The sequence below is a fragment of the Magallana gigas genome, chromosome 10 (genome assembly GCF_963853765.1).
Source record: "Magallana gigas chromosome 10, xbMagGiga1.1, whole genome shotgun sequence".
NCBI classification, from domain to species: Eukaryota; Metazoa; Mollusca; class Bivalvia; order Ostreida; family Ostreidae; genus Magallana; species Magallana gigas.
This window is the reverse complement of record NC_088862.1, coordinates 5954186-5966579: the sequence shown is the minus strand read 5'-3', so window position 1 is coordinate 5966579 and position 12394 is coordinate 5954186. Positions and strand designations below refer to the sequence as shown.

Here is a 12394-nt window from a genome sequence, read left to right as displayed (position 1 = left end):
ACATAAAACTTGATTAACAACTAGATTTAGTAGTTAAAATACTATTGTTTTAGTTTACAAGGTAAAAATTGCTCTTAAAGTCGACGTCAGGAACTCAATGAAGGCTTATAGAGAAATGAATTCAATTTCTATGATATTTGACACATTTATTTTAAACCGTGTTTTTCACAATGGGTTTCACATCGCGGAAAGTATTAGTTCACATAGTGAATTAATATCATCATGATTACTTCTAAATCTTCAATAATTAATCAAATGACCTAGCCTACTAAACTAGGTCTGGATTAATATTGTTTAATAAATCTCACTTTCTTCGAAAAAAAATTATTTATAAAACTCTCTTGAAGCCAAATTTTTAAACTGGTCATAATGCACTATAAAACAGCAGTAAAATTTCGATTATGAACAGCTAGGTATAACACTTTTAATATTATTTTCTAGTTTTCAAGGTGAAAACTGCTCAAAAAGACAACGCCAAGTACTCGATCAAGGTTTATGCAGATATGAAGCCCAGAAGGAAGCTGTCCATCCAGAAGTTTGTGAACCATCAGATTCGTAAAGTGTGTTCCTGTGGTGTTTTGTAACAAAAAGGCGACAGCAAAATGATCCATAATAGCTACATACTGCGGTTTTACAAATATTTGTGTGAATAAAATTTTATTGTTAAAGTTTTAATCACAGAGTTAGGTAAAATTCAGGACAAATGTCGTATCAAAACACTTTGTTATTAGATACTGCATATATAAACATTTTAATTGAGTATTTCAACTTAACAATAGAATTCCATTGACATTGAATACCAACGGTTACAGTAATTAATTGTGAATACTATAATGCTTAAAAGTCTCAATGTTTCATATAATGTAGAAAATATATAACTCTTTTCAATCAAGCAATTGAAAGGTGGCTAAATGGCGAAGCTAAATCAAACAGTCACTTTTTCAATGTTTTAAAGATAAAAATTTAGTTAACTGAGTGTCGGGGTTGTTTGACGTAAGAAATAAATGAAAACAACAACACTGTTTATTTTTAATCCCAATTTGTTACTTATGTTCACTACGAGAATTAGTTAAAGATTCACGTTGTAATAATGCATTTCAGATGAAAAACTAATGATCTTTGATACAAGGGATCAGTAAAATCAAAGAAAGAACCTAACCTTTTTAAGTCGACAACAATCCTACAGTGGAGGAAACTCTTTGAACGCAAGATTTTCAAAAAGAACAAGAAATGTTAATATTGTGGTAAAAGACTGTTTTATGTATATGATATATACTTTTAGGCTAAAAGGAAATGTTTTTTTTTACATTCATGAATTACTGTTTGTTTAACAACGCCTGGTACATAATAAATTTAAATTTATGTATTTCTATTTTCGTTTTCTCATTAATGCATCTTAAAATAATAAAACAAATGATTACAAAAACATGTCAATTTGTCAGACACTGTGGTTTTATCAAAATTGGTTGAAAAAACAATTCTGTGGAATCTCATTGCTAAGTTGATCCACAAAACTAGATGTTCATCGAACTAAAAATAATAAACAAATAACTAATTAAAGGGATGTTTTACTGATGTATGATTATTGGTCAGGGATTAACATATCATGAAAACTGTGATTTTCATTAAATCCACTAAAAATATGGTCACATATATTTGTGAAACTACAGTATCGATGAAAGTACAGTTCACCATCAAACTGAACAAAAGTAACCGCACCCTCGTCCACAGAACATTCTCAGCAGATTGTATATATCAAATTTTTAAATAAACATTAAGGAAAGTAATTATAAATATTGTTCCTTAACATTTATATTAAATAAAATAACACTCAATTGGAAATATGATGACATTTTAATCTAAAAAGCCAATGAAATCGAATATTGCAACGCATTTGGTAAAACTCAATTTAATTAAATATCATATGGGTTTGTTTTGTAAAATTGTCTTGTTTCTGAATGAGGTAAATCTAGATTTAAAAAAACCCACTATGTATCATTCCTTTATTCTCAATGATTTCAGGAAATTCTTGGGGTTTTTTAAAATTGAAAGTCTTCACTGTCCCATGAACCTCATGTTAACATGATTATTCTATCTTGCATCAATTGCGATGCACTCGTCCCAAATCTAGTTTAAGAGGAAAACCCGAAAAAATCGGGTCTTTGAATTATTCATACACAGCCAGTACAAATACATTACAGTGATTCTCTTACCTTGAAAGTTTTTCATAAATCTTTTGTATGAAATTGGATTAAATCATTTCGCCATGGAACACTGGCTGTTATGGTTGGGTCTCCTACAATATGTGCTTGCAGCCTACGCCTCACCGTAAGTTATGGATAAAAATATATTTTTTTATCATAACTAAGAAGTAGTAAGACGATACCATTCGGTTTAAAATTTCAGATTGAAAGTGTTTTAAAACGCAACTTTGCGATTACGTCAATCCCATTTTAACAAACATATGTAGTAAATTGCTGTCGCAAAATATTGACTTTTCCAACAAACGCCAGGGCATGATAAAATAAAAAAAAGATCTAGAATTAAATTTTGTTTCTCGTGTTTTGAATACGTAATCTATCAGTTTAAAAAAAAGTTGTCGTACATTGTGAAAGTCATACTTAAATGCTGATTTTTTTAAATAACAAAATATTTGCATTGTAAAGATTAAACAGCACACGAGTTGAATAGGAAATCTAATTAATATACATTTTGTTTGTTATTTGAAAACGTTAATGAAGGAAAATATTCATATGAAAAAAAAAACTAACATAAAGTTAAACTTTAGAGAACCAATTTCAAGAGTATATTTATAGCTTTCTTATTTGAATCTGCTCTTTTATTTTTTTTTAGTCTAAATAAAATTCAATGTATAAATACTGGGAAAATTGCGAAGAGAAATATTTTCATAACCAATTTAAAAATTTAATATCTAGGTTTGTTACACTCTGACTTACTGTAGAAGCAAAAATATTCGTTGAGGATTAAGTTTCGTTATTTTCGTTGGCAGTATTTATCAACAAAATGAACCCCATGATGAAATTATCGTCAAAGTATTCATAAATACGGAGTTTATATGTTATAAATTTTAGAGGTTACGATATGACAAAATTAAATCCAAGCGAGATTGAATTTGATATAAAAAAAAAAAGAAAGAAATTTTAACCAAACGAATATATGTGCTTCTATAGAATATGATCAGCAACTCAAATATAAATTACATATTTTTCGAAACTTTTTTTCTAACATCAAAGAAATAATTCAAATCCCAGCTACGGCTAACACACAAGTGAGAGTTAAAAATCATTCCTTCAGTTTTTCAAGAATGGTATAAAAGAGACAAAAACTGAAGAGTTAGAACGTAGTGCAATACCGTAAAACTACCTCTTACGAGAAAAGTACAACTTTTAAATTATGTCGTCATGAGCTAATCTAACAATTCATGTCTTTTTTTTTTTATAAAAACAAAGTAATAACTCATGCTGTGATAATCAATGCATGTTGCGTCTATTCATCACCTGAGTCTTTCCCAATCTATAATGGATGCGTTCCTTTCCAGTTAACTTACACGTTAGTCAACGAACTCCTAATGAGCTTTCACTCTGCCCTGAATTTAAAAAAGAAGGAATGTAAATGCCAAACACATGAAAAAAAAAAGAATATTGCGCAAAGAATACGTTGATCGTGTTTAAAGATAAGGTAATGAATAATTATGTTTATGGATTAAGCAGAAACTCCAAACATATTTTACAGCGTATTCTATTTCTCCTTTTTGAGTTTGTAAATATGGTATACTATAATTAATATACAATAAACACGAGCGTGAACCATAACGTCAGTTGTTAAGTAAAAATCTAATTTACTCATATATCTTAATTGTGATTCTACGTGGCGATGCATCTTTGTATAACATCGAAAGAAACAAACACTTAGGCCCTCAGAAAGTTAGATATTATAAAATGTTATCAATCTAGTAATGTATACGTAAAGATGGATTTACGAAGTTATGAATTTATGAAGTATTATGCAATTCTTGCTCCCAAAGTTTACGTTTAATAAGTTTAACTTTGAAAATAAGGCTGAGGATAGTTTAAATTATATTAAAAATGAAAGTGTTAGGTTTATCAACACAGATAATGTAGAAGTAAAAAATTTCCTTATTTTGATAAATTAATATTTAGGAGAAAAATATGGGTGTTTTTTTTTATTGCAAGCGAAGTTGCAGAGGAGCGGAGTAGATCATAAACCCGTTGCTAGAGAAAATGATGCCTGCTTAAGTACAACTTTTAGAGATGATGTGTATAATTATATGAATAAACTAGACTATTTTTGCTATAGCAACAAAAAGGTCTTCCGTTCTCATAAATATTTATTGATCTGTAAGAAATTGCATATTTCATGTAGAAAAAATAAATGATATGATATACACTGTGAAGGAAATTGCTAAAGCTTACTTGCATGTTTGACAACAAAATGCAAAAAAACCTCCAATTTTACGGCTATTTTTTGCGACGACAAAAATAACGACGGTTATAATAAATATAAAACTTCTTAAACACATCTTCAATCTTATGTCTATTATCGATTAAGTTTCGGATATTACAATAACAGTTTCTGAGACCTTGCAAAGATCTTAGAAAGTTTGTTAAAAAGTTTGTTAAAATGATAGCTACCTGAGATATTTGAGATAACTCACCGGAAGTACATTTTTTTTTGGTTTTTTTAACGTTTCATAAATGACTTATAAAAGGTTCTACACTACTGAATGCATTAAATGTAAAATTTAAAGCAATATGAGCTGTATTTTTTAGAATTTTATTTTGCTGCAAAAACCTGCTAGTACGATAAGCCTGTATGAAACTTAAACTCTTTTAATAAATAAGGTGGAAAAACTCGTTAATTTTTGTCAGAGGAAAGATATCACTACTAAGGAACATATAGCAAATCAATTTTTGTACAAGACGACAATACTTCAATTGCTCCAATAAGGTTTCTGAACAGCCCTTTTCAAAACAATTTGGCGAAAAGAAATTTAAAAACCATGATATTTTTGTCATTTTAGAAGAAAATAACATTTTCGTTAAAAAAAAAATCTTTATGAAAATGGCAGCTCATATTGCTTTAAAAAATAATCGTAAAATATCATTTTTTGAGGTACTTTCTGTGCCGACCGAAAGTTATGACAAACAAAACAGAATAGCTTTAATATGTCTACAAACATAGGTCTATCATCCCACAAAGTTTGGATGTTCAAGTTTTTAGCGTATTTGAGACATTGTGGAGACAAGGTGTTTTGTTATAGGACATGAAACGGACAAACTGAAGTGACAATGAAAATCAAATTAGTGTTTTAAGTATAAATTTTTTAAATGTACATGACTCTTTATCAATCAAAGTAAAACAGTCAAAGAAAAACGGTAACACTAATTAACCATATAATTTGCTTGAACCCTTCCGGTGAGGACCGGAAGTGACGGAAGACAAAATGAAACCCTTTAAACATATCCTTATTAAAATGTCTATCATCTACGAAAACTGTGTTTTGATCACTTACAGTTTCTGAGATCTCTTGGAGACAATTTTTTTACCAAATAAGTTACCTGAGATATTTCAGGAATCTCACTGGGAGTGGAATGATTTTGTTTATTTAACATTGCATTGATGACATATGTAAGGATGTATATTAATATATTCATTCTGTGCAAAATAATTTAAATACGAAAACAAATTAAAGTACTTCCGGTGACGCCCTGGATTTATACTAATATATTCATTCTGTGTAAAAAAAAATTAAATACTTTTAAAAAATATTTATTAAAGTGCTTCCGGTGACGACCGGAAGTAACGACGACCAGAACAAAATAGTTTAAACACATCTACAGCTATAGGTCTTTCATCCTACAAAGTCTGGATGCTCAAGTTTTGATCCTTTTTGAGATCCCAAGGTGACAAGCCTTTCGTCGCAAGACACGAAACGGACGACCGGACACGAATTTTGAAAAAAAAATTAAAAAAATTTAAGCCTCGAGTATTATCGAGATATTATCATTGTCTATCATTCCTGAAAATTTCGAGAAAATCTACAAATTTTTCATTTATTAGCAAAATTGTGCGGATTAGCTCATTATGGCCACGCCACAAATAAACAACTTTGTCAAGATAAAAGTAATAGGCATCCTCTGTATAATAGTTTATGAATATTAAATTTACCTATTTAATAATATTTGAAAATTTGTTAAAACTGGGGACAATTATTTAACAGTGTCAAATATACTCCTTTATAGGCGAAAAAGGCTCTTATGTTTTTCATCCATAAAGTTCCAAAAGTAGGCATCTCAATGAGAGTTGTACTGTTTCTAAAATATACATGGTTACTGTCTTCAAATATAAAGTATATTTAGACGAGGATGAGATTATCTGACTTTTTAAAAGAATAAGTCTCTGTAGTGTGATAATTGTGGTAGTATGTTATTGTTTGATAGACAGAAATGTTCTACTGTATAATAAATAGTTTATAACTTAATCAAGTTTTCATTTCATTAAAAAATACCCAGCCAATTGTGATCAAAGTTATTAAAGTCTTTAATCAAGAATCTGCTAGAGAGTAAAACTACAATACACTTTAAACAGATATCAGTTAACTAATCTTAAGTTTAGTTCTTAAATCTAAAGTATCTATAAATTAAATCCAAAAACATATATAGAAAATATTTGATGTATTTGTGAAATGCAATGGCGTATCATAGTCCTTGCATAATTTAAATGACAATTCGCGTTTTGTTTCGTTATGTGCAGCAAAGCTGTGAGTAAATCCTAAACTTTCAAAAACGTGATCAAAGATTACAGCACTAGTATCTGTGTTTTTCGAGACTAGGATTGTCTTATTATGCTTGAGATTATCTTTATTAAAAAAAACCCTCCTCGTTTTATTACTTTTATGATATTGGTTAAAGAAATATTTCAACTATATCGTAATAACAAAAATGTATTCTTTAAAGAACGTTCAAAACAACTACGTGTAGTTTTTAAGGCATATTATGCAAATAAAATTTCCAATTCACATTTAACAAATTTTTTGTTTGAAATTTATGTATAATTTCCTCCCTCTTTATGAAAAACTGAAACATAATTTCTGCAAATGAACTGACAAATAAAATCTCTAATGACAATAAATGTTTTTACAAAGTATGATATATTGTTATCTTTCTTTATATAGTGACTTCCTGATTGCAGTACCAAATTCCAAAATATACGCAGGGGAGGAGTTTGATCTATGTGTGACGATACCAGGAGTCTTCTACAATGGTTCTGTGAAAGTCAGTACTTTGATGTACTCGACAGTGAACAAAACCAGTGTATACCTTGATCAGCCCAAGACATACCTGGCTGGTTTGTGTGTTGTTATCTTTAAGCCCTAAGATTTAATATTACAGCTTGTTAGTGATTTATAATATTTCATAATTGATTTCTAGAAAAGAATCGGGTTTTAACTCCAGTCCCTGTTATATTTTATCAGAGAAATCCTTAAACAATTCATTTGTTAGCTCTGATATACATGTAGACAAAATCAAGATTGCCAACCCCCCCCCCCTCACCCCCCCCCCCAAAAAAAAAATAAGAATTTAAATGCTTTTCATACGGATTTACAGTTGGTCAACATCATGTAAATTACGCACAAAGATTTAGCTCATTGATGTTTACAGTTTGATCATCAATGTATATATTACACTAAGAGATTTGACTTATTCTGAGAAAGAATAATAGGCGATGGAGTATGTCGTATTAAATAACATACGCCGACTTTAATTTTTTTAAATTTTGGATAACTTTTAATGTTTTTTGTTTGGTCATTCAAATATCAAATGTTGTTCACAAAAAAACTCTTATTTGTAAACTCCCGGACTGATTTCTAATCTTTTAATTAACCAAGAGTTATGCATACTAGTTATAAGGGAAATATACCTCTTTAAGTAACGATAACTCTCGTTTTTGGGAAGACAAAAATTTTTTTTAAAAAACTCCTTCTAGAGGAAGTTATGACAACAAACTTCAAACTTCAAGCCTATTTAAAGAGGCCGACATTAATTGTCATTGCGCACTCCTTACGTATCACCATACGTGTATGTCAATATGTATGTTCGTTTGTTTATAATTTTTTTTAAAGCAGCTTTGTCATATATTTTAAAACTACTCAGCTAAATTTAACAACATTTGCCTGTCAGCATTCATGTGTCTAGAGCTCTTAACCTTATTTACATAAAACTTCATAGTGGAAAATCTTTAAATAAAAAGACAATACAAAGGAACATCATGTTTTAAAATAACGGGGAATAAAAAAAATATGAAAGCAATTTTTGTGAAAAGATTGAATTAAGAAAATCTTTATTCAATATTCATATTAAAATTATATTTATATTTTTATATATTTATATTTATTTTTTAACACTTTGCCATCATCTTTTGTTTATTTGTTCGAGCCCTGATCTCTAGAAAAATGTTTCGGCGGTTAACGCCAGATTTTCCGGAAAAATACAAAAACAACTTTTTAAAAATCTTTATATCAAGAATTATTATCTTGAATCAAATGTTTGAAATTTAAACAAATATTGATGTAGCCTATGTAGTGTCAGGATCTTCCACATAAATATCATGGTTTAACAAAATGCAACATAATTCTACTGATATGTTACAATTTTTTTTCAGGAATTACAAATAGTTACATCACTTATAAATATGATAATTAAGATAATGAGAATATTCCTATTTATTGATCGAATTTTTACTGTAGATGATAGTTTGTGTATTAATGAACGTCTGAGATCTTTTTTGAGTCTATATCTCTTTGGATTGATCTGTCTTTTTTTTAATCTAATTTACCTTTGAATTATTTTTTTTTTAAATCTTTATTTCTTTTGGATTTAATTTGTCGTTTTAAAAATTTATTAATACCTATTTTGGATTTATTATGTCTTTTTTATAATCTATTAATATTTCTTTTGGATTAATCTGTCTTTGCAGCGCCAGGAACTATCAAATGCCAAAAACGCAGAGCTCCAGAACAAGTTGGTCCTTATACAGTGATAGTTTCACTACAAAAAGACACTGACTATATTCCGTCATTGTTTACTTTTCCTGACAACACGAATCTCACAAATAGTTACCCTTTACATTTAAATGCCCGGCCAGGAAATATATACATAACACTGATACAGACAGACAAACCGGTTTACAAACCTGGACAAACGGGTATGTGGAGAGAGAGAGAGAGAGAGAGAGAGAGAGAGAGAGAGAGAGAGAGAGAGAGAGAGAGAGAGAGAGAGAGAGATGGTTGTTCAACTAAACTTGTTTTTAGGTGACATTTGTATAAAATTTTTGAAACGGATGGAGCACCTTTGATGCATTTTGTCTTATATGTGAGGTTGTAATCAAACATTCCCTTTGATTAAACAATGTTTATGAAAGAATTACGTTCTCATAAAAAAAATGATGTGGAAAAACCTACTTTCTCAGTTGCCTACAGTATCTTAAAACGTACTGAAAAAAATTGCCATAACATGCCTAATTATTATAACATACATACTGTGGCCGTTTTTATACAAATCAAATACTGTTCATTCATAAATGATTTATGCAATAATCAGCAACTTCACCACTGACTATTTATTCAAATTGTGATATTCTTGCACATATTTTATAAAAATATAATTGCAGTGAAATTCCGAATTCTAAGACTGAATCGCAATTTTCGACCTGATATTGACAAGGTAAATGTTTGTCTTTAGTACATATATTTTGTTAATCTTTTGAAAAGTTAATTATAACAAATATCTTTATCTCTTAATTGTTGCAGTTAAATAGCATTAAGAAAATTGTTTATATTCATCACACATCTAATGCGAGTTCTGTAGTTTCATTAATATTCATTGAATATTAATTTTATACATTTCGATATGTTAAAATGATTTACAAAATTTGGAATTTATTAATTGCAGTTTCTAAAAGAATATTGCATTTTATATGATCATTTTCCAAGAGATAACATATTCTTATAATTAACTAATATTAATGAATATTAAACATTCATGCCAACGAATATTAGGAAAATTACAGGAAATAGACATTTTGATTTGATTTGTTTTGCAAAGATCAAAGCGGTGCACATCAAAAGCCCAGCAGAAATTCGCATAATGCAATGGAAAGACGTTTCCACGACCCATGGTATGTTGTATTGAATAGATATAAGACGTTTAACGAATGAAATGAAAAACACTTCATACACTAAAATTAATTGGAACACTTTACCATATATTGTTTACATGAGGTTTGAAAGCCGAGTTCACCTTAATACCATGTTGGTATCTCTGAGAAAAAAATGAGATCTGTATAAAGATATGGATAACCATCCAAATTAAAAATAGATATTTTGACATTTTTCTTTGCCAAATTAAACTCTATATCTGACCAAACTGTATATCTGGATCCGAAGGGTCATTTGTTAATCATCCATCATTTTTTAATCGCTAAATTATTTATCTTTAAAATTACAAACTAAAGAGCTAAACAATATGTTTTTTTGGTGATTTAGAATTTGACTATTTTTACACAAGGTATAGCTAGTCTAGAAATGGTACTGTCCAATGTCCCCCCTCTAGGAACGTGGGTCATCACAGCCAAATACAATGACAGCAAAGAGTACAGCAACACCTTCTCTGTGGAGGAATACGGTAACATTACAATATTAAGAGGGCTCGAAGGTCGTGTCAGTTTTAAACTATTTTAATTTCCTTTAAAAGGAGAGCTTTTTATAGAAATGTACAAAGTCTCTTTTAATTTCTAAATCAAAAACATTAGGAATTTTGCTTAAAAAATAATGTTAGGACAAGAAAAAATGAAATTTTATATTAATATTGGTCTAATGTGCATTTTGTTAGCATCCAGTTTTCAGGAAGACAATGACTGATAGAAAATGGGTGAACGCTACACAAAATGACCTATAGAAAAAAGTATTTGACCCATACATAAATATGATATCCTAAAAACCGACTACGAAATAAAGCAGATGCCAAAGAGTTTTTCCTCTAAAAACATTGGCTCATAAAACTAAACCCTGAAAAATAATTTTTAAGTGATACTCTGTGTCATGATACTAGCATGAAGTGAGCTAAACTCTGCTACATCTATATATTTTTGAATTTGTTTTAAGATATAAAAGCTTTAATTATTCTAATTTATGTAAAAATTTGCATATACAAAAAATACGGATGCATTTGCATCATATACTAATAAAAACGCATATATAAAGCACATACACGCCATTACTCACTTTTATATAATTTATATGTATAATCATATTCTTTTAAATAATCACAACATTAATTAGAGTCAGCTTATAAAAGATTGAAACAGGTAAAGCTGTGTCATTACCACTCCCGAGTCCAACACAGTTTTAGCTATCTGATCTTTTTTAATGCTGTATAGAATAGCATTAAAGTATTACTTTCGTTAAGTATCTTTTGATTTCATTCTGATTCGTAGACTATAAACACCGTATCATTTTATCGATAAAATTAACAGTATCTAATAAGGCTACATTTTAAAATTAATTGTAGGTTAAGGAAAAATACCCCATCGTTCTGGTTTAATTTTTCAACATTTCATAACTTTATTAAAAAGCTGAATATATCTGGATATTTATCATTATCAAATAAGAAGGGAGAAAAAGAGCTCTCGGTTTTTTGTTATTTTAACAAAGGTGTGTGCCACCATTAAGTTCATATATAGGTTGTTGAATTGGAAACACGTTACTTTAAAAAAAGTTGAAACACTCGAAAGTGCTAGTTATATAATATTACTGTAATTTAAACAATAGATATCCAGAAAGAAAAGTAATAAAAAGCAAAGCTTCTAAAGGTACATTCAACATATGTAAACAAAACATAGCTACAGCTTGTTTGTATCATACATATGTTTGTGATTTTTAAAAATATTTTGCTAATAACTTATGACGAATGATCCGAAACGTGCTAGGAGGGTTGTTTAAAAACACACGTTTTTTTTCTTTTTGTAGTTTTGCCAAAGTATGAAGTAGTTATTACACCCCCAGCCTACCTGCTTGGTGTTTCACGGATCATTGATGCCGAAATTTGTGCCAAGTAAGACCTCAAAAATAAAAAAAATGTGTAGCATTTTTTAAAGTTAAAACGGTAATTCTAAACAATTTTGACAAATTCTTGGTTTGGCACCAATAATGCCTAAACAGACAACTCCAAATATTAAATTTGGACCTGTAAGTATATGAGTAATCGGTTTTAAAACAGGAGTACATATATGAATTGTTTCTAACTTTGACATAGCCCCTCGATAAGTAGTAGGTTCTTGTTGAAAATACAAATTG

At 29.2% G+C, this 12394-nt stretch overlaps 1 protein-coding gene across 1 annotated transcript in view; it reads left to right on the top strand.

The window, feature by feature from the left end:
- Positions 1–2187: 2187 nt before the first annotated feature.
- The window catches only part of LOC105342482 (alpha-1-macroglobulin), a 49986-nt gene continuing 39779 nt past the window's right edge, over positions 2188–12394 (top strand). The window contains 7 exon segments of the mRNA XM_066074023.1: positions 2188–2328; positions 7217–7389; positions 9019–9246; positions 9712–9764; positions 10146–10218; positions 10608–10724; positions 12068–12152. Of these exon segments, the coding sequence (XP_065930095.1) occupies positions 2267–2328; positions 7217–7389; positions 9019–9246; positions 9712–9764; positions 10146–10218; positions 10608–10724; positions 12068–12152 (791 nt within the window). The 5' untranslated portion in view covers positions 2188–2266.